The 23,258-nt window shown below is 38.0% G+C and overlaps 2 protein-coding genes across 2 annotated transcripts; both read left to right on the forward strand.

The window, feature by feature from the left end:
* Nucleotides 1-10,595: 10,595 nt before the first annotated feature.
* On the forward strand, nucleotides 10,596-11,486 carry LOC128041909 (uncharacterized). Its single transcript, XM_052632723.1, has one exon. It carries the CDS (start codon nucleotides 10,596-10,598, stop codon nucleotides 11,484-11,486), a length of 891 nt encoding a protein of 296 aa, XP_052488683.1.
* Nucleotides 11,487-16,810: 5,324 nt separating this feature from the next.
* Nucleotides 16,811-17,986, forward strand: LOC105786908 (uncharacterized). The gene has a single exon (XM_012613380.2). The coding sequence runs from the start codon at nucleotides 16,811-16,813 to the stop codon at nucleotides 17,984-17,986; it is 1,176 nt and encodes a 391-aa protein (XP_012468834.2).
* Nucleotides 17,987-23,258: the final 5,272 nt, after the last annotated feature.

Raw genomic sequence — 23,258 nt, forward strand, 5'->3', positions numbered from 1 at the left:
GAAGCAATAATATGAGCAACAGTCTGCTATCCAATCGGTCTCCCATTACCTCTACCATGACCTCGACTCCTAGCAGGTGTAGAAACATGTGTCGAACTCTGAGTCTACGAAACCTCAAATCTATTCGGGCAATCCCTTAGAAAATGTTCTTTAGAACCACACTTATAACAACCACCTGTCAGTTGACGGCACTATCTAGGATGCCTACGATCACAATGTGCACAAAGTGGCCATCCAGAACCACCAGTGTTAACCACAACATTACTTTGTTGTTTAAACTGACTTGGTCGAGACCCATGTCTCGCACCCCTACCAAAACTATAATTATCCCACCCTCTCTTGGGCGGTCGTCTGAAAGCACAGTCAGAAACCCTCTTACCAGTCTCAGCAAGTAAAGAATGTGCTGGCTCAGCCAAATTCTCATCATTAGCTTTGGCCTTTTCCAAAAGCTCATTAAACAATTCTGCATTTTGGGCCACCAAGAAAACCTAAATCTCTCGATTGAGCCCAAAACAAAACCTCTTACAAAGGTCCTCCTCAGTTAAAACCATCTCAGTAGCATACTAACTAAGTCGCACAAACTTTGCCTCATTGCCAGCCATAGACAAACCACCTCGCACAAGGTCCAAAAATTCCTGCTTACAAGCTTCCATATATTGCTCACCCATGAACTTCCTCCTAAATACCTCAACGAAATAATCCTAGGTCAAACAATCAGTAGTTGTATCTCTCTTGACAATATTCCACTAACGATGAGCTTCACCGTCGAGTAAGAACACTATGGAACCTAATTTCTTCTTGTCAGAATAGGACATCTGCTCAAGGATCCGTTCAATTCCTTCCAACTAGTACTCAGCTACGGTCAGATTGGTCCCTTTAACTCCAGAAAACTCTTTACCACCCAATGCCCAAAGACGTTCAAGCAACAACCCATGATTCACAGGTGCAGTAGCAGGGTTAACACTAGCAATCTGCTGAAATAGTCCAATTATTGCTTCCATTAGAGGGCCTACACCTTCATCAGGTATGTTCCCTCTACGCAATGGCATATGAGATGCAGAGGATGTACCATCCTCTTAAGCAATAGCTCTCACATTCACACGTATAGGAGGCATATCGAACTAATCTAATATACACACAAATAAAAGAGGTATGAGTGGCGAAGGAAATGATACAAGCCTCATTCCTGTAAGAAAACTTTAGGATTAAAGTCAATGATTTCCCATTCGTACCCCACATGTATTACAAATAAGAGATATCTAATGCAATTCAAGTAACCAGAATAATTTAATCACTTAGATTTCTAGATCCATGGATTCCAAAACCCCAATTAGCATATCAAAAACAATCACCTAGGTCTGAGTGTTACTGAACCTAGACTCTGATACCATCAAATATAACACCCTATACACAGCTTGGTCGCCGAGCCTGAATACTAGGATGCTACACCACTGTCCCCACTTGTATTAATCACAAACTGCTACATTATTACACATGCATAACTTTTTTTTTCTTTTAATATAATAGTATTCACATGAAATGTAGGTCATTTACACTCTAAGGAAGTTGAATCATGCTAAATATTCATTGAATAATCATAAAATAGGTATTAAACATGCATTAGGACCAATTAGAAAAATTTCCCAAATCTGTTACGTAAGTATCAATACTACTAGAGTGGTATCGATATTACTTGGAAAATCAATACCAAATTAGCTTATTATTTCTAGTATTAAAAACCCAACTTTCAGAAAATATCGGTACCACTGAAAAAGTATCGATAATTTTGCTCCAAGTATCGATATTCGTGGCAAACTATAGATACCAACTAGCGAAACTGACTTTTTGCACTTTAAAAATTGTTGAGGTATCATTTTTAAAACTCGAATATTGATACCTTTGTTCCAAACCCTAAAAGCACAACATATCATCACATAAATCATTCTAAACTAGTCCAAAACAACATGCATCAATTATCTCATAAAATAAACACTGAAATGTCTTAATAACAGTCCCAAACATCATATTTAAAGTACACAAAGTTCCTAAGCACAACAGGCATGCAAACAACATAAATCATAGCAAAGCCAACATAACATCTACCATATTGCCTTTTTATCCCCCAAACAAGAATAATCAAATAACACTTACTAATAGCAGCTAAAATTTCTGGCTTAGATCACCCCTCGAGACCACACTGCTCACACCGACACTACTTATCTACAATGGTTAAAAAGGAGCGGGTAAGCTTAACAAGTTAGTGAATACTCAAAACAAAAACTATGTAAACAAGTCATTATGCATCGACTCAGCAGACATGTCACATATTCATAATGTATTTAACTCTAATATCATATTTCACACATTTAATCATCTTCCATTTATACTATTACACATTTATCACATTAACCACATAATTATGTAAACATGTCATAGCACATATAAATCACATTTAATCACATTCAGTCACATTATATGATAGTTTGGCTCTTGAGGTTATGAAACATAATGTGGACTCTATCACCACACATTGGATGCACGGATCTCCAACACACCAAAATGACTCATAGAGCCGATCATGTCCCAAAAGTGAAACATATAGGTAAAACTCTCCAACACAGCAAACACACATATCCCAGTGAATGGAGCTTAACTCACATTCCCTTATCTCTCCGAAAATTATCCGTGGGTCTCAATGCCTCAAAATCATATCACAAATGTGAGTACTCACAGTCCTATGGCATGCCAACTATATCCAACGGTCTCATAAAATCACAAGGCAAAAATATCCACATTATTATCACATATTTACTTACTAATTTTTCGCACATTTTCACTGCATATTCACATTGTTAGCATATTATAATCACTATCACATGTTATGAAAACATACCCACATATTCTTTTTATCAACAATCATCACAAGCCTATGGCACATGTCATAGTATCTCATATATGTTCATATTTTCACAATCACACAATTACACAAGCACACATATATCACATTTAATCATAGATGTGACAACACTTACAATCAAAATTTAGAGTAGGGGTTTAGGCGACTTCTAAATTCCCAATTACACAATGAATCATCTACGAGTAGCTATTCCAAAACACTCACCAAAAATATGCTTTCGCCAGAAAGCTGAAAGCTTAGACAAGCTTTCTTTGCCTTTGTCTCTACTCGTTGAAAGTCCTATTGAATCTGACACTTCAACAAGAAAAACCAAAAAAATATACAATCAATAATCAGTCATTAACTCACCTTAATTAGTCAAAAACAATAGTCTCAGCTACGTTCTCTTTTAACCGAAACCTTCAACATAAAAACTTTAAATTCAAATATCTCATCCTACACTTAGTTTTTTCAAACGAAACAAATTCTATTCATCTACACAGTTATCTATGACTAATTCCAAACCATTAAACTACACAAAACTACTCAGTTCATGGTATTAACATTTTTTTGATAAGTTTTGGCCATTATGATGAAAATTTATTAGAAGTCGAGAAATTCTTAACAAAACTTCAAAATAACTTTAGAAACCTTCTAATCTTGTTAAAAAAGTTGAAAAATACTTTAAAATCACATTTTAATCCACAATCCCAAAATTCACCATTAACAACTAAATTTTTGGCTTTTTATTTAAAACATGATTTTTAATGGCTAAAATTTTAGTTTAAGAGACTAGATATCTCTTAAAACTACTAAAATGACGAATGGTTACCTTTGATGGAGGAAAAATGAGCTTTGACACAATTTTGAAAAACTCACTCTCGAAGATGATGGGATTAGTAAGGTTTTAGGGTGTTTTTCTTGGTTGTTCAAAGGATGTTGGAAATCAAGAGGAATTATGATTTGGAATTAAAAATCAATTAGGAGATATGGGAGAGTAGAAGGGATGGCACAAACAAAGTGAGGAGCAAACTATCCTGAAAACAAACTAGAGAAGGGGTTTTTAGGTTGATTTTAAAATTCTGGGTAAATTCCTTCATAAAAACTCTCAATTTACTCTTTTACAAATCAGTCCTATTTTCAAAATTAGAGGTATTTAAAACTCATTTAAAAAATTGACTTAATTTCCTAATAGCCATTGTCGAAAACATTATTGATTACCAACCATATGAAATTCAGAGCAAATATAAGCTAAAGTTCCCAAAATACCCTTGAAACTTCTAGGCCCAATTTTGGGGTGTTATCTAACACCCCTAACCCGTATCCATTGCCGAAATAGAGTTACAGAGTATTATCAAAAAATTTAAAACTTAAAACATTCACTTCTAAATATTTCATGAATCATGTTATAATCCATTCAAATACATGCATATCGTCCCTTATACGAGCCCTCAAGGCCCTAAAACCACTTTAGAAATGAATCGGGACTAAATCAGAAATGTATAGAATTTTTAGGAAAAAATTAGGATTTTTCAAAATGTAGGGGTCACAGGATAACGTGCCCAAGCCGTGTGACTAACACTGTTGAGACACACGTCCGTGTCTTAAGCCATGTGGGCATTCGAAGTAGGGACACACGGCCGTGTCCCAGCCCGTGTCCGTGCCCGTGTAACTCTCTAACTTGGGTCACACAGCTGAGCCACACGCCCGTGTGCCAGGCCATGTAACTCTTGAAATGGCCTCACACGCACGTGTGCTAGGCCATGAGCTAGGCCGTGTAACAGCCTAACTTGCAACCCTTTGAAACCTATAGAGGACACACGACCGTGTTGCATGGCCGTGTGTCACACACGCCCGTCTCTTAGGTAGGGTGGACAAGAATTAGGTCATTTTCAAGCCATTACCTTCACCCATATTGTGCACACATGTACAACCCATTTGCATCCAATTCAAGCATCCAAAATGTACCTAAAATATGCAGAATCAACCTAGCACAATGTGGTACCTAATCATACAACAACATGCGAAAAGGTAGCTCAATAATCATGACATTACATATACTTAAACAAAAGCATAGCTTATCTATTTTACAACTCGATAATTTCAACCAATTTCCATACCAAATTCTATCAAAATGACCATACTAAAATCACATTTAAATATACCAGAATGTTCACTAAAATATACATCAACTTGACCATTCCAACATCAAGCACAAAAAGCACCAAACTACCAAATTAACAACCATAATAAAACCACATATATACACAAGCCAACATGACAACTAATTTATTAACCAAAATACCACATTTACAAGTCAAACATAATGGTTATATCATCAAGCAAAAAAAACTATACATGCCATTATATTCATGACTTCAAAACATCAAAATCTACCCATATAGCCGATGGATAGTGTGATAGGTCCCTAAAGAACTTCCAACCCGAATGAGCTTCTGATTAACTACAAAACATAGAAAAATGAACACAAGGTAAGAATATAATGCTTAGTAAGTTCGTAATTCATAAATGACGCTTACCAATACAATGCATAAGCTTAAAATAAATATGAATCATTCTAACACAAGCATCACCAACAACCCAAATTAGTGCTTGATAACATAAATTCAATATCAACACATGATAAAATAACTTTTTACAAATCATGAATACACATGCTTCCTACCTTTCATAGTAATGAGTAACTTGCATCAAAAACTTTTACCGAAGCTCACATGAAGTCGAATCACGATGGTCTTCACCATCCCTTTTCATAATCGATAGGTGAAGCTATCCCTTTTCAAAATTTGATGGTCGCCACCATCCCTTTTCATAGTTGATGGTCGTCACCATCCTTTTTCAAAATTGAGTGATCGTCGATACGTCATTGAGTTTTTTTGCCGAGACATAATTTGATATTATATAATGATTGTAAAGCCCAAAATCTGCCCAGGCCCAACAGTCCAATTACAAAAAATAAACCCAAACAATTACAGCCCAAATAAATCAAAAAAACCCTAGCCCACAAAACTTAAAAGCTTTTCAGCCGTCAAAGGAAACCCTAAGCCCAGTACAGCATGCCCAGAGCTCCAAAGAATGCGCGCTTTCCACCTCCTCGCACGCCGCCACCGCCCAAGGCTCGCCTACCACCGGTCATCCACGCGTCTGAGACCTGTAAAAATTAAATGCAATGGCAAAAAGGAGGCACACGGGTAGTTAATAGACAGTAAAGAAGAAGAAAGTGTTTTTTATTCGGCTATAAAAGCCCGAATCTAATCGTTGTATTTTTTTTACGAACGCACATCAGAAAATCGAAAGTCAGAAATTGAAATTCTAAAGGTTGTTTTTTAAAACTGTTCTTTCGTTTTTTTTTCATATAGTCTTTTTATTATTATCTTTTTTCTTTTTTAATCTATCTTAAAACACTATGTATAGATAAGGAAAAAGGGAAAGGAATAAACTCACCCAAATCGGCTCCTGAAGCCGTCGTCGTCGTCAGCCGTTCGCCGTCGTCGGACTCGAGTTTAGGAAGGGGCAGAGGTTTTCCTTTTTCCCCTCATTTCCCCATTTCGGAGCTTGGGTCTCTGAACGCGCTCCAAAGTGCTGGTGGGAGATGCCCTCGCATGGCTCCAGCCATCGGGCGGTGGGGAGGCGTGACGGCGGCGGCGACTGGGCCTGGAACCCAAGTAGAAAAAGGGAGACCTCCCTTTTATTTTTTTGTGTTTTTACAAGAGAATAAAACTGCAGAAAGTTTTTTTTTAGCTTTTAAGGTAATTAAATTGGTGCCGTTTGAAGGAGTGGGACCGGCGCACTCATGCCCTAATGGGTAATTTTCGCCTTTGGTCCCCCTAATCCTGCGGTGTATTCAATGGCGCCTTTTGCTTCTTTTTAATTTTGGCCACCTATTTTTTCGCTTGTTCCAATCTGGTCCCGCGCAAATCAATGCGCATATGGGACGGGGAATATTATGTGTCGGTCCCCAGTCCTCGCGCCTATTATTTCAACCCCTTTACCACCTATTTCATATATTTGTAGTTTAAGACCCGTTTTTTTAATTCTGTTTCAACCACGTCCTTAATATGTTTAATTTTTTTTATATATATGCTATTTTACCAATATTTGTTTTAAGCCTTTATATTTATCATTTATTTGAAATTGCTTTGCATTAAAATTTTTATATATTTAAAAAAAGCGCTTCTTTTATTGTTTAAGATTTTCTTTTGTATATTGTTTTATTTTAAACTATTTTAGATTGACTAGTATTTATCTAAAGTTTTTATCTTATTTATTTATTTGGTTTAAATTTATATATTATCATATTATATATTATTATCTATGTAAAAATATTTTAATATTAATAATTTCAAATTGTTCATACATTTTATAAATATATTTCGTACATACTTTTCATTTATTATAAATATATACTTTTTATATTTTATATTTCATATTTTCATATATACATAGATATAGGTATAAATATACACATTTTAATTCATATATATATATGTGTGTACTTGTACATATTTAAATATACTTTTCATATTTCATAATTCTTATATACTTACATATATGTATACATATTTTACTTCATATACATACTTATATATATTCTTTATATTCTCAAAATATTTTTTATACTTCACATACATATATTCTTATATTATTACAATTTGTAAATATATATACACTTTTATACTTACATTTTATTTTATAATACTTACAGATTTTTATTTAATATATATATTTATATACATTTTATACTCTATAATTTATATGCATTTCTTATTTTCATAACTTAAAATTATACATGCATACATATTTTTTACATAATTGTATTTATTCCATTTATTATCATTGTTATTTGGTGTTTATTTATTTATTCATGTACACTTTTACTTTTCTAAATTGTTAGTTCTATTTATTTATTCGTTTGCTTTGTTTATGTAATCGCCTCGTCATTTCATTTTGCCTATTATATTGTTGTTACCTTGTCGTCATTTCATTTTGCCTCTTATATTTATTTATTCGTTATTGTTTTGTCATGCTTATTAATACCAAACATCAAAAGGAAGGTTTTTCTAAATAAGGCAATATTTCGCGTTTGGAAAATCGAGAAAACGTGCCTTAACGTGCTAGATTTCGATTTCTCGTTTGACCAAATAAGCAAATATCCTTTTTAAACTTTTAAAATAAGGCAATATTTTGCGTTTGGAAAATCGAGAAAACGTGCCCTAACGTGCTGGGTTTCGATTTCTCGTTCGACCAAATAGCCAAATATCCTTTTTAAACTTTTAAAATAAGGCAATATTTCGCGTTTGGAAAATCGAGGAAACGTACCCTAACGTGTTGGGTTTCGACTTCTCGTTTGACCAAATAGCCAAATATCCTTTTAAACTTTCGAAGTAAGGCAATATTTGCGTATGGAAATTTGAGAGAATGTGCCCTAACGTGCTGGGTCTCAATTTCTCGTTTGACCAAATAGCCAAATATCTTCTTAACTTTCAATATATTATTCAAGTTTTTTTAAGGATCGTATTTTTTTTAAAACTCTTCAAAGTTTTCAATCTTCGACATTAAGACATTAACTAATCAACTAGGTACCAATTTTTGGGCGTTACGAGGGTGCTAATCCTTCCTCGTACGTAACCGACTCTCGAACCCGTTTTTCTGAATTTCGTGGACCAAAATCATTGTTTTAATAAAATTAAATCGTTTATTAAAACCAACCATTTTTCAAGGTGATCCGATCACACCTTATCAAAAAAGGATTGGTGGCGACTCCCGTTTTTCCGTTTTCATTTTCAAAATCCAAGTTGACCCCATTTCATCAAAAAAAATGGTGTCAACAGCTTGGCGACTCCGCTGGGGAGTATAACCATGAGAGTCAAGCTACGAGTTGATTATTTTTTGTATTTTTGTCGAAAATTGAAGATTTGGTTTAAATTTACTGTCCTTTCATTGTATTTCATTCGTCGTTATTTCAGTTTTTTTTGTGATTTGATTACTATGGTAGTTTAAGCTTGGTATTGTTGCATTGCATTGCATGGCCGCGGGTTACACCTTTTAAGTGGGAGCGAGAAACTAGTCCTTCGTGAGGTTTTCACCTCCGTGCAGGATAGTAGATCGCTTTCGGGATACATCCGTACCTATGTCTTCGTGAGATTTTCATCTCCGTGCAGCCATAGGGAAATGTAGTCCCCTGAACTGAACTCGGTCCGTATGAGCCTATAATGGGTGAGGATCGAGGAATCTGCTGGTTTGGGTACCTCGACTTTAGAACCGAACCGCATATAATGAGCCCTAGGAGCCTACCTTATGTAGAACCATCTCGAACCCTAGTAGTTTCCTGAATAATGGCTTTAATTATTATTTCTTGTATACTTTGAGTTTAAGTTTTGTGTTATACTGACTTGCTTTGCTCTGACTGTGATTGCATGGCATTTTCATCATAAAAAGGTGTTGGTTCAAGTTCAGTATCTAAATAGAGAAGCTCAACATGGAAAGGGAGTTTCTTGGTAAAGTGGAAGACAATGCAGCTGTCCGAGTTTGGTCCGAAAAGGTTCAGCGAGAAAAGGGTGATAACCTCGTGGAAGGATATACATCAGAATTATGGGACTTCACTCGCATTAGTGTGACTCAGGACGGTGTGCAAGATTTAAAAGAGATATGGAATCAATGGGATAACGAGCTCAAGCAACTATTTTATGGTAACTATGGTGACCTGCCCTATTTGCTTGATGTAAGAGTAGACAAGCGCCTATTTCGAGCCCTTGCGCAGTACTGGAATCCAGCCTATAGTTGCTTCACGTTTGGGAAAGTAGATTTGGTACCTACAGTAGAAGAATATACAACCTTGTTACGATGTCCGAGGATCCAAGTTGACAAAGTCTACTCGAGAGTAGCTAATGTCCCAACATTCTTGAAGAAATTAGTGTGCATCACCGGAATGAGCGAGCAATGGGTTGCAGCCTGGATTAAGCAAAAAGGGGACAGCAAATGCATACCTTGGAAAAGCTTGCGGGATCTGATCTTGGCACATCCGGATATAAAGAAAAGGGTTGATATCTTTGCATTAAGTATTTATGGCTTGGTTGTCTTCCCTAAGGCATTAGGCCACATGGATGAAGCAGTTTCAGATTTATTTGATAGGCTTGACAAGGGAGTCACACCGGTCCCAGCAATTTTGGCCGAAACCTTCAGGTCCCTAAATGCGTGTCGAAGAGCGAGTGAAGGAAGGTTCATCGAGTGCGCGCAGTTGCTATTGGTGTGGTTTCATAGTCACTTTTGGAAGGTGGAAAAGGTCTCATATCGGGTCTTCTCAGAAAGTTACTCCCCATTGAAAGAACTAGTGGCTACACCAAGACGAGACGACATCACGGAAGAGAATTGGATGGTGATTCTCCAAAGTCTTCAAGAAGATGACGTTGAATGGAAAGCTCAATTGATGGTGCCTGATGAGATCTTATATCGATGTGGGGACTTCAACTGGGTCCCTTTACTTGGAATTTGGGGAGCTATCGGATATACCCCTTTACTTGTATTAAGACAATATAGATCGAGACAGTTCATACCGGCAACGCATGGGTTGGCTCAGTGTGAGTTCTCTTATAAGGATGATAACTATAAGAGAAAATTTTGAGAAATATCTAATGCTTGGAAACGAGTTCACCGGATGAAAAGATTTACCGTAGGGGCAATGACAACTCCCGAGTATTATGGGTGGTGGAACAAAAGGGTCAATGACAATATCCCTGGGCCGAGAGAAGATTGCGTTCAGTCTCTAGAGGAGCGTCTGCAAGTAGCTCCGTCAGAATTAGAAATCATCAAACAGGACTTTGAAAAAAGGAGTTTGGAATGGGGAAAGAGGATAGAGCAGCTAGAAGAGGAAAAGACGCGTTTGGGACTAGACGTCGATAACCACAAGCTAGAAGCCGAGAAACTAAAGAAAGGAAAGAACAAGGCTGAAGAGGATTTGGATAGCCTAAAAATGGATTATAAGAAGCTGCGATTGTCGATGAGAACTGTCGGTTTGGGTAAAACATCAGAGCAGTGGCAACAGGAAATCAAAGTAGAAAAGACCAAAGCTGATCAGTGGGAGAAGAAATTTCAAGACGCCCTAGTTCGAGAGAGCACTTTGGAGAAAAACTTGTCAGAATGCCAGAATGAAGAAGCAAGATTAAAAGCCCGGGTAGCAGAGTTGGAAAAGTCGCTTCATCTGCACCGTAGTCGCAACTCTGTGATAGAGTTAAGAGCGAGCTTAAACAGGATCGAAGAACTGAAAGGAAAGATAGAGGATCTTGAGGACGCATTGCACAATTCTGAACTGCAAATGGAACATCTTGAAAGGCGTAATGAACAGTGCCAAGAGCAATTCCATCATTCTCAAAATCAGATTAGAGAAAGGGATTACATTATGGGCGAAGCTGTGACTCAAGTACGGGAAGTAGCGGATCATCTACAAACCTTAGCGATTCAGGCTGATGTATTAAGTTTAAAGTTTGAATCAGAATCGAGCCGAGGTCGAGAGTTAGCTCGACTCCTTAAGAGTGTTAAGGCTTTAAGTATAAGGGCAAAGCCGTATATGTAGTCCATTTTATGTGAAGAAATTTGTTTTCAAAATTGAGTTCTTCTAATGAAATTGAATTGGAATCAATGCCTCCCTTTGCATTCATGCATTTACATTACATTTCATTACATGCATTAAGTTTCATTAAAAAGGCCCTAATTAATCAAAATTGTCACAGTTACCCTGGAAACCAACAAAAATCCAACCAAATATCACTACGGTACTCGACGTCAAACAAAAGCAATGGATCAGAGGTTAGAAAGGCTGGAACAAATGCAAAAAGATATGCAAGAAAAGATGCAAGAACAATTGGATAAAATCCAACAAGACGCGATGGAATCCCAAAGAATTATGAGCCAACTGGCACAATTATTGGCTGATAAAGGAAAGAGCCCTGTAATTAATTTGGGAGTTTATCAGGAGGACCCTGTTTATCCTTCAGGTTTTACCCCGACAAGCACTCAGGCATAGCTAGATGTGTGCCCCCAAAGAGCACCTGTCACTATTGGACCTCAATATCGGGCTGGCGCCTCGGTACCAATGCACTTTCAAGTAGGCTCTGGTTCTAATCCCGGGGACAACCCTACCAACCCTATGGTCCTTAATCTCGATGACATGGCAGAAATGAAAAAAGTAAGAATGGACCTGCCAAAACAACTCGAGGACCGGTGTAGATGGCTAGAGGAGAAATTCAGAGCCATGGAGAACACCGACTACCAATGTGGAGTTGACGCCAAAGATTTGAGTTTGGTTCCTGATTTAGTGCTCCCGCCTAAATTCAAGATGCCGGAGTTTGAAAAGTACAACGGGACTAGTTGTCCTGAAGCTCATATAACTATGTTCTGTCGAAGAATGACAGGATACGTCAACAATGATCAACTGTTAATCCATTGCTTCCAGGACAGTTTGATCGGGTCTGCAGCCAAGTGGTACAACCAGCTGAGTCGTACTAAGGTTAGTTCATGGAGAGACTTGGCGCAAGCTTTTATGAAGCAATACAGTCATGTGACGGATATAACACCCGACAGAATTACGTTACAGAACATGGAAAAGAAACAAAACGAGAGTTTCAGGCAATACGCCCAATGATGGAGGGAGGTGGCAACGCAAGTCCAGCCACCCCTTTTGGAAAAAGAGGTTACCATGCTTTTTATTAATACGTTAACCACATGTTGGGGAATGCTACCAAGAGCTTCTCGAATATGGTAATGTTCGGTGAAATGATTGAAAACGCAATAAGAAGCGGTAAAATAGACGCGGGGAAAAGCTCCAAAAGACCAGCCCCGAGAAAAAAAGAAAGCGAGGTAAACAACATAAGCACATATATCAAAGGTTATTCGAAACTGATAACTGTTGGCCCTCTAAAAACGATAGCCACTGGTCACCAGGACCCCTCAAGGCAAGAACCTAACACAAGGCCCAACACAAGGCCTAACAGAGAAAGACTTCAATTCACGCCCATCCCAATAACATATGGGGTACTGTATCAAAAGCTATTTGATGCACACATAGTATCTCCATTTTATCTAGAACCCATGCAACCCCCATACCAAAATGGTATGACATGAATGCCCAATGTAAATACCATGCAGGGATACCAGGGCACTCAATTGAGAACTGCACTGGGTTTAAAAATGCGGTGGAAAGGTTCATTAAGATGGGGATCGTGAAGTTTGACAACCCATCAAGACCAAACGTAGCAGCGAATCCGTTACCCAATCATTCTGATAAAGGGATAAACACAATAATCGAAGGGGGGAGAAAGAGAATCAAGGCCGACATTGCAGAGATAAAAACCCCATTGAGTTGGGTTTGGAGACAAATGATAGAAGGAGGTCTCATCAAACAAGATTCAAAGGAAAGGCCCGAAGGAACCAAGACGTACTGCGAGTTTCATGCCGAAGAGGGCCATGACATCCAAAAATGCGCTGAGTTCAGAATCATGGTACAAAATCTGATGAACAACAAAGAGGTGGAATTTTATGAAGAGATCAAAGGAATGGAAGAAGGAGAAGTCTATGCCTCGGAGGAAGGACCTACGGGAGAGACCCAAAACCGCCCAGTGGTGATTATTTCAAGGCCAAAGAGCACAGATTTTGGAACACAAATGGCACCAAGGGTCATAATCCAAAAACCTGTAGCCTTTCCTTACAAGGATAGCAAAAAAGTTCCTTGGAATTATGACTGCAATGTGACGGTCACGGGAGAGGAGAAACTGATAAATGCTTTAGAAGAGGGTAATGATGCAGGCTTCTATACGCGCAGTAGAAAACGTTATGACCCAGTAAATACAAAAGTAGAGACTACAAAAGGAAAAACCTTGGCGGTTGAACAAGATAGAACCAAGACGGCCAGAATTGAATCGCATGTTAATAAACCGGTGACCGAAGATAAGGCTAGAGAATTTTTAAAATTTCTAAAGCATAGCGAGTACAGCGTGGTGGAACAATTGCATAAGCAACCAGCTTGCATCTCAGTGCTCGAGTTACTTCTAAGTTCAGAGACACATCGTAATGCATTGATAAAAGTGCTAAATGAGACTTATATTGCTAACGATATCTCAGTGAATAAGTTGGATCACCTGGTTAGCAATATAAGTGCCGACAACTTCATCTTCTTCAACGATGATGAGATCCCACCAGGGGGTATGGATCTACCAAGGCCCTGCACATCACTACCCGCTGCAAGGGGTGCATACTACCGGGGGACTCATTGACAATGGATCAGCACTGAATGTTTTACCCCTGTCCACGTTAAACAGGCTACCTGTGGATAGCTCTCACGTGAAGTCATGCCAAAATATAGTGAGAGCATTCGATGGCATTGAAAATAGGGTAATGGGAAGAATAGAGATCCCCCTCTTGATTTCCCAAATACATACGAGGTGGATTTCCTAGTGATGGATATTAAGCCTTCGTATAATTACCTTTTGGGGAGGCCTTGGATCCATTCTGCAGGGGCTGTACCATCATCACTCCATCAAAAGTTGAAATTGGTAATAAAGGGCCGATTAGTAACTATAGGTGCAGAAGAAGACATCATTGCATCAGTTACCAATGACACGCCATATATAAAGGCCGATAGTGAAATGATAGAATGTTCATTCAGATCATTGGAATTCATAAACGCAACATTTCTCATCGAGGGGAGTAAAATTCCGGCGCCTAAAATATCCAAGGCTACGACATTGGGTTTGCAGCTAACAATGGGAAATAGAGCGTTACCTGGAAGAGGACTTGGAAAATACCTCCAGGGATGGGTCGAAGTACCAATCTTGGTTAATAAACAGGACTGTTGTGGTTTGGGGTATAAGCCTGACGCAAGGGAAAGAAAGAAGGAATTGGAGAAAAAGCGAGAGAAAAGAAGAGCACGTTTGAGCGGGATGGAGACCAAATAGGAACCAATGACCTTTCCCCATATATCTAAGACATTTGTGTCGGGGGGAATTGTCTACCCCGAAGGAGAGAATGAAGTTATGGAAGGAAGGACCAGAAGGTTGGACATCAATGCCATATTTGAAGAAGAAAGGGTGGAAAGAAATTTATCGGGCATTCGCCCTTACAAACCTGGAAGTGTTCTGAACAACTGGACTGCAGAGGAGATCCCTGTAACATTTAGAACTAATTCAGACTAATATTCAAAACACTTGTTGCCCTAAGCCTGGGGGTAATAAGAATCTTTTGTAAAAGGCACATGTCCAAAATCTCATTTCAATGAAAACTTATCATTCAGTCTCACCTTGAGCAAGTATTCTTTCATTCTTTTCATTCCATTTATAATCATACTATGCATACAAGTATTCTTAGATTCTTTTTATTTGGGCCTCCCTTTGTCCCAATAACAGGTCTTCAGATATCAATAAGATGAGCGACGCTGTTACTAACTCAGAGTCCCTATTTGAACAAGACATGAGTATGGATGATCCTCAGGATTTTGAAGATGACCAAGGCAGCGTTTTATCTCCGGATTTGTTAAGAATGGTGGAGGAAGAAGAAAAACGAATCCTACCCTATAAGGAATCTGTAGAAGTCGTGAGCTTAGAAGAGGGCAAAGAGGTAAAAATTGGCGCTTGCATTACCAAGGAAACAAGGTGAGACCTCGTTGGGTTGCTTCAAGAATTTAAAAATGTCTTTGCATGGTCCTATCAAGATATGCCCGGATTAAGTACTGATATCGTGGTACACTGGCTACCTATAAAGGAAGAATGCAAACCAGTCCAACAAAAGCTCCAAAGGATGAGGCCTGATGTTTTGCTGAAAATAAAAGAAGAAGTTAAGAAGTAGTTTGATGCTGGGTTTTTACAAGTGGTCAAGTATTCAGAATGGGTAGCCAATATAGTCCCTGTTCCTAAAAAAGATGGGAAGGTGCGAATGTGTGTGGACTACCGAGATTTGAACAAAGCCAGTCCCAAGGATAATTTCCCATTGCCTCACATTGATACCTTAGTGGACAGCACGGCTGGATACTCACTGTTCTCTTTCATGGATGGGTTCTCTGGGTACAACCAAATTAAGATGCATTCTGAAGACATGGAGAAGACCACCTTCGTAACAATATGGGGGACGTTTTGCTACAAAGTGATGCCTTTTGGGTTAAAAAATACGGGAGCGACATATCAAAGAGCCATGGTAACGATGTTCCATGATATGATGCATAAAGAGATAGAAGTATATGTTGACGACATGATCGCAAAGTCCAGAACAGAAGGGGAACACGTGCAAGTTCTGAGAAAACTATTCCTAAGGTTAAGGAAATTCCAGCTAAAGCTTAACCCAGCTAAATGCACTTTCGGGGCTGGATCAGGGAAGTTGCTAGGATTTTTAGTCAGCGAAAGGGGAATTGAGATTGACCCAGATAAAGTCAAAGCCATACAAGAATTGTCTCTACCACATACTCAAAAAGAAGTTCGAGGTTTTCTAGGAAGACTAAATTATATCACTCGATTTATTTCACAATTAACTGAGAAATGTGATCCTATTTTCTGTCTCCTTAAGAAACACAATCCAGGTGTATGGGATGAGGAGTGCCAGAAAACTTTCGAAAAAGTCAAACATTACTTGTCCAACGCCCTAGTACTAATGCCACCTTGCCCTGACAAGCCGCTGATTCTATACTTGGCAGTATTTGAGAATTCCATGGGATGCGTGCTCGACCAACATGATGAGTTAGGACGAAAAGAAAGAGCAATCTACTATCTCAGCAAGAAGTTCACTGAATGCGAAACAAGATATTCATCAATTGAAAAATTATGTTGCGCATTGGATTGAACTACTCGGAGATTGAGACAATACATGTTGTACCATACGACTTGGTTAATCTCAAAGTTGGACCCTCTGAAATACATGATGGAGTCAACCGCTCTAAACGGAAGGATGGCCCGATGGCAAATTCTACTATCTGAATTTGACATAACCTATGTGAATCAAAAGGCCGTAAAAGGGAGCGCGATCTCAGATTTTCTAGCTAGTAGAGCCCTGGATGATTATGAGCCTTTGAACTTCGATTTCCCAAATGAGGATCTGATGTATGTGGCAACTGCCGAAGCAAACACACAAGAAAGCAAAGCTTGGAAACTAAACTTTGACGGAGCCTCAAATGCTGTGGGCAACGGGATTGGGGCAGTCTTGGTATCTCCAGACGGTGATCATTATCCGTTCACTAGTAAACTAGATTTTGATTGCACAAACAACATGGCAGAATATGAAGCATGTGTCATGGGAATTCGTGCGGCTATAGAATGCAAAATCAAGGTACTTGAGGTATATGGGGATTCGACATTGGTAATTTATCAACTCAAAGGTGAATGGGAAACAATAGACCCCAAGTTGATTAATTATCGAAAGCTAGTCCTAGAATTGATTGAGGAGTTTGACGACATCACTTTTTGTTATCTCCCACGAGACGAGAATCAAATGGCCGACGCTTTGGCTACGTTGGCTTCCATGATCAAAGTAAATAAACAAGAGGATGTGAAGCCTATCCAAATGAGCATTTATGATGCTCTAGCCCACTGTTGTAACATTGACGAGGAAGAAGGAAAAGATGACTACCCTTGGTATCAAGACATATTGCGATATGTGAAAAATCGTGAATACCCAAACCAAGCAACTGAGAATGACAAGAGAACGTTGAGGAGGCTGGCTAGTGACTACGTCTTAGATGGAGAGATCCTGTACAAAAGAGGAAAGGATCAGGTGCTGTTAAGATGCGTGGACGTTGTGAAGGCCAAGCAAATCTTGGAAGAAGTCCATGATGGTGTTTGTGGAACACACGCCAACGGTTTCACAATGGCCAGACAAATCATGAGATTCGGATATTATTGGTCTACCATGGAAGGAGAAGGAGACTGCATCAAGTATGCTAAGAAGTGCCATAAATGCCAGATTTATGGAGATAAAATTCATGTGCCTCCCTCACCCCTTCACGTCATGACTTCCCCATGCCTTTCTCCTTGTGGGGCATGGACGTCATTGGGCCGATATCACCGAAGGCTTCAAATGGACATCATTTCATTTTTGTAGTGATTGATTACTTTACTAAGTGGGTAAAAGCTACTTCTTACGCCAATGTCACAAAGGCAGCCGTCAGCAAGTTTCTAAAGAAGGAAATCATATGTCGGTATAGAATGCCCGAAAGGATTATATCTGACAACACATTGAACTTGAACAATAGCACGATAGCAGAGGTCTGTAGTCAATTCAAGATCAAGCACCACATCTCATCACCATATCGTCCAAAAATGAATGGCGCGGTGGAGGCAGCTAATAAGAATATCAAGAAGATTGTGGGGAAAATGACTGAGACCTATAGAGATTGGCACGAGAAGTTACCGTTCGCCCTCTATGCTTATCGAACGTCTGTCAGGACTTCCACCGGGGCAACACCATTCTCTTTGGTTTATGGAATGGAGGCAGTGCAACCAATTGAGGTTGAAATTCCCTCTCTTCGAGTTTTATCAGAATTAAAATTAGACGAAGCAGAATGGGTCCAATCCCGATATGATTAGCTGAACTTGATCGAAGAAAAGAGGTTAAGAGCTATCCGTCATGGTCAAATGTACCAAAAACGAATGATACGAGCTTACAATAAGAAAGTTCGTCCTAGGAACTTCCATGAAGGGGACTTGGTACTAAAGAAGATCCTCCCCATACAAAAAGACTTTAGAGGAAAGTGGATGCCAAACTGGGAGGGACCTTATGTAGTTAAGGAAGCCTTTTCTGGAGGGGCGTTAATTTTGACCGAGATGGATAGAAAAAGCCTGCCTAATCCTGTGAATTCAGATTCAGTAAAGAAGTACTTCACCTAAAAAAAAGGGAGAGGCCAAGGTGAAAACCCGCAAAGGGCGCCTTGAGACCAAAGGGGTTTTGAATTGAAAACCCAGGAATGGGCAATTCAAATTTGGATCGAATGTGGGGCATGCGGTAGCCTTGTCCTCTCTGAATTGGCAAGAAGGAGAGATACTACATCTTGGGGCATCAACAAGGCCTTCTAGGACTTCTAAACACATATCAGGTTCAAAAGGGTCTTCAAGAGGTTTGGAGCAGAGAAGCTCATACTATGATATCGAAGGCACCTATTTCCATTTTATTCTTTTTTTTTATTTCGACAAAATACGCCATCTTGATTAATTTATTCTTATTTTGTATTCTAGCAAAATTGGCTACCTTGATTAATTTGTTCATTTAGAGCTTGGCTCTTAACAAATTTTCATCTTATCCATTGTGATAATGTTTTTCATCTTATTCATATCGTATCTCAGCAAAATTTGCTACCTTAATTGATTTGTTTGTTTAGAGCTTTGCTCTCAACAAAATTCCATTTTGTCCATTTTGATAATATTTTTCGAGCATTTTTCATTTAAATAACGATTAATGGACTGACAATACTCATGCAGAAGGAGTTCTGCATATTACTCTGAAAGTTTCTAAATAATATGAGGACCTGAAACAGGACTATTGTTTAGAACTGACCAAACCTGAGAGTTGAAAACATTTGAGAAAGGATAGTCTAAATTGAGACTATTTCTTTGAATCTTCTGTCAAGGATACTTGCTAAACGAGAAAACATCAGTGATAGAACCTTGATAAACAACGAGGAATGACAACCAAACATTAAAAAGGGATCATTCTCATGACATTCTACATTCAAGCAAATATCATTCATACACATCTAGTTAGGAGCATTTGATTTATTCTGATCATGTCATCCTAAACACTAGGCATAAATAGGTCCGTAAAATGGATTTTACAGGTCATGTTCCCTAGAGAACAGATCAAGGAAACAGATCCTATACCCCTGAAGTTGCAGTGGGATGGATTGAAGTCATTAAAGTAGATCTTGTCTTCATGTATTGGCGTGAAGTAGATCGAAAATAGCAGGTCCTATCTTCCTATATTGGTAGGAAGTGGATCAAAGATGCAGATCTTGTCTTCCCATATTGGTGGCGAAGTAGATAGAAGAAAGCAGATCTTGTCTTCATGTATTGGCGTGAAGTAGATCGAAGATAATAGGTCCTATCTTCCTATATTGGTAGGAACTGGATCGAAGATGCATATCTTGTCTTCCCATACTGGTGGCGAAGTAGATCGAAGAAAGCAGATCTTGTCTTCATGTATTGGCGTGAAGTAGATCGAAGATGCAGGTCCTATCTTCCTATATTGGTAGGAAGTGGATCGAAGATAGCAGGTCCTATCTTTCTATATTGGTAGGAAGTGGATCGAAGATGCAGATCTTGTCTTCCCATACTGGTGGCGAATTAGATCGAAGAAAGCAGATCTTGTCTTCATGTATTGGCGTGAAGTAGATCGAGGATAGCAGGTCTTATCTTCCTATATTGGTAGGTAGTGGATCGAAGATGCAGATCTTGTCTTCATGTATTGGCATGAAGTAGATCGAAGATACAGGTCCTATCTTCCTATATTGGTAGGAAGTGGATCGAAGATAGCAGGTCCTATCTTCCTCTATTGGTAGGAAGTGGATCGAAGATGCAGATCTTGTCTTCTCATACTGGTGGCAAAGTAGATCGAAGAATACAGATCTTATCTCCCTAAGCAGTAGTGGAGCAGATCGCATCTAGTCTTATCTCCCTGAATTTATAGTGGAGCAGACTAAAACCACAAATCTCATCCCCGTGGAGTTGCAGTAGAATAGAGTGAAGTCATATCTCTCTAAAGATGTCGTGAACTGGATCAAAGCAACAAGGCGCAGTGGATTGGAGCAGTACCAAGAGGTCAAAAATTGACGATACCGGGCAATTTTGGCTTTTCTTAAAAGTCTTTGCTTCATTCCCGTTTCACGACAATGAGCAAAGAGGGGCAGCTGTAAAGCCCAAAATCTACCCGGGCCCAACAGTCCAATTACAAAAAATAAACCCAAACAATTACAGCCCAAATAAATCAAAAAAAACCCTAGCCCACAAAACTTAAAAGCTTTTAAGCCATCAAAGGAAACCCTAATCCCCAGCGCCGCATGCCCAGGCTCCAGCAATGCGCGCCGTTCCACCTCCTCGCACGCCGCCACCGCCCAAGGCTCGCCTACCACCGGTCATCCACGCGTCGACACTGCAAAAATTAAATGCAATGGCAAAAGGAGGCAAAGGGTAGTTAATGACAGAAGAAAGAAGAAGAAAGTGTTTTTATTCGGCTATAAAAGCCCGAATCTAATCGTTGTATTTTTTTACTTAACGCACATCGAAAAATCGAAAGTCGAAATTGAAATTCTAAAGGTTGTTTTTTAGAACTGTTCTTTCGTTTTTTTATATAGTCTTTTTATTATTATCTTTTTTCTTTTTTAATCTATCTTAAAACTCTAAGTATAGATAAGGAAAAAGGGAAAGGAATAAACTCACTCAAATCGACCCCTGAAGCCGTCGTCGGACACGAGTTTAGGAAGGGGTAGAGGTTTTCCGTTTTCCCCTCGTTTCCCCATTTCGGAGCTTGGGTCTCTGAACGCGCTCCAAAGCGCTGGTGGGAGATGCCCTCGCATGGCTCCGGCCACCGGGCGGTGGGGAGGCGTGATGGCGGCGGCGACTGGGCCTGGAACCCAAGCAGAAAAAAGGAGACCTCCCATTTATTTTTTTGTGTTTTTGCAAGAGAATGAAACTGCAGAAAGTTTTTTTGTTTTTTAGCTTTTAAGGTAATTAAATTGGTGTCGTTTCAAGGAGTGGGACCGGCGCACTCATGCCCTAATGGGTAATTTTCGCCTTTGGTCCCTCTAATCCTGCGGTGCTTTCAATGGCGCCTTTTGCTTCTTTTTAATTTTGGCCACCTATTTTTTCGCTTGTTCCAATCTGGTCCCGCGCAAATCAATGCGCATATGGGACGGGAATATTCGTGTCGGTCCCCAGTGTCTTCAAATACTATTATTTCAACCCCTTTACCACTTATTTCATATATTTGTAGTTTAAGACCAGTTTTTTTTAATTCTGCTTCAACCACGTCCTTAATATGTTTAATTTTTTTATATATATGCTATTTTACCATTATTTGTTTTAAGCCTTTATATTTATCATTTATTTGAAATTGCTTTGCATTAAAAATTTTATATATTTAAAAAAAGCTTTCTTTTATTGTTTAAGATTTTCTTTTGTATATTGTTTTATTTTAAGCTATTTTAGATTGACTAGTATTTATCTAAAGTTTTATCTTATTTATTTATTTGGTTTAACTTTATATATTATCATCTTATATATTATTATCTATGTAAAAATATTTTAATATTAATAATTTCAAATTGTTCATACATTTTTATAATATATATTTCGTACATACTTTTCATTTATTATAAATATATACGTTTTATATTTTATATTTCATATTTTCATATATACATAGATATAGGTATAAATATACACATTTTAATATATATATATATATGTGTGTACTTGTACATATTTAAATATATTTTCATATTTCATAATTCTTATATAGTTACATATATGTATACATATTTTACTTCATATACATACTTATATATATTCTTTATATTCTCAAAATATTTTTTATACTTCACATACATATATTCTTATATTATTACAATTTGTAAATATATATACACACATACTTACATTTTTATTTTATAATACTTACAGATTTTTTATTTAATATATATATATTTATATACATTTTATACTCTATAATTTATATACATTTCTTATTTTCATAACTTAAAATTATGCATGCATACATATTTTTACATAATTGTATTTATTCCATTTATTATCATTGTTATTTGGTGTTTATTTATTTATTCATGTACACTTTTACTTTTCTAAATTGTTAGTTCTATTTATTTATTCGTTTGCTTTGTTTATGTAATCGCCTCGTCATTTCATTTTGCCTATTATATTGTTGTTACCTTGTCGTCATTTCATTTTGCCTATTATATTTATTTATTCGTTATTGTTTTTCCATGCTTATTAATACCAAACATCAAAAGGAAGGTTTTTCTAAATAAGGCAATATTTCGCGTTTGGAAAATCGAGAAAACGTACTCTAACGTGCTAGGTTTCGATTTCTCGTTTGACCAAATAGCCAAATATCCTTTTTAAACTTTTAAAATAAGGCAATATTTCGCGTTTGGAAAATCGAGAAAACGTGCCCTAACGTGCTGGGTTTCGATTTCTCGTTCGACCAAATAGCCAAATATCCTTTTTAAACTTTTAAAATAAGGCAATATTTCGCGTTTGGAAAATCGAGGAAAAGTACCCTAACGTGTTGGGTTTCGACTTCTCGTTTGACCAAATAGCCAAATATTCTTTTAAACTTTCGAAGTAAGGCAATATTTGCGTTTGGA

The sequence above is a fragment of the Gossypium raimondii genome, chromosome 1, assembly GCF_025698545.1.
Source record: "Gossypium raimondii isolate GPD5lz chromosome 1, ASM2569854v1, whole genome shotgun sequence".
Classification (NCBI taxonomy): domain Eukaryota; kingdom Viridiplantae; phylum Streptophyta; class Magnoliopsida; order Malvales; family Malvaceae; genus Gossypium; species Gossypium raimondii.

Excerpts from the sequence above, each read along its gene's own strand:
- LOC128041909 (XM_052632723.1), top strand. The coding sequence starts at position 10,596 with ATGACAACTCCCGAGTATTATGGGTGGTGGAACAAAAGGGTCAATGAC.
- LOC105786908 (XM_012613380.2), top strand. The coding sequence starts at position 16,811 with ATGGAGTCAACCGCTCTAAACGGAAGGATGGCCCGATGGCAAATTCTA.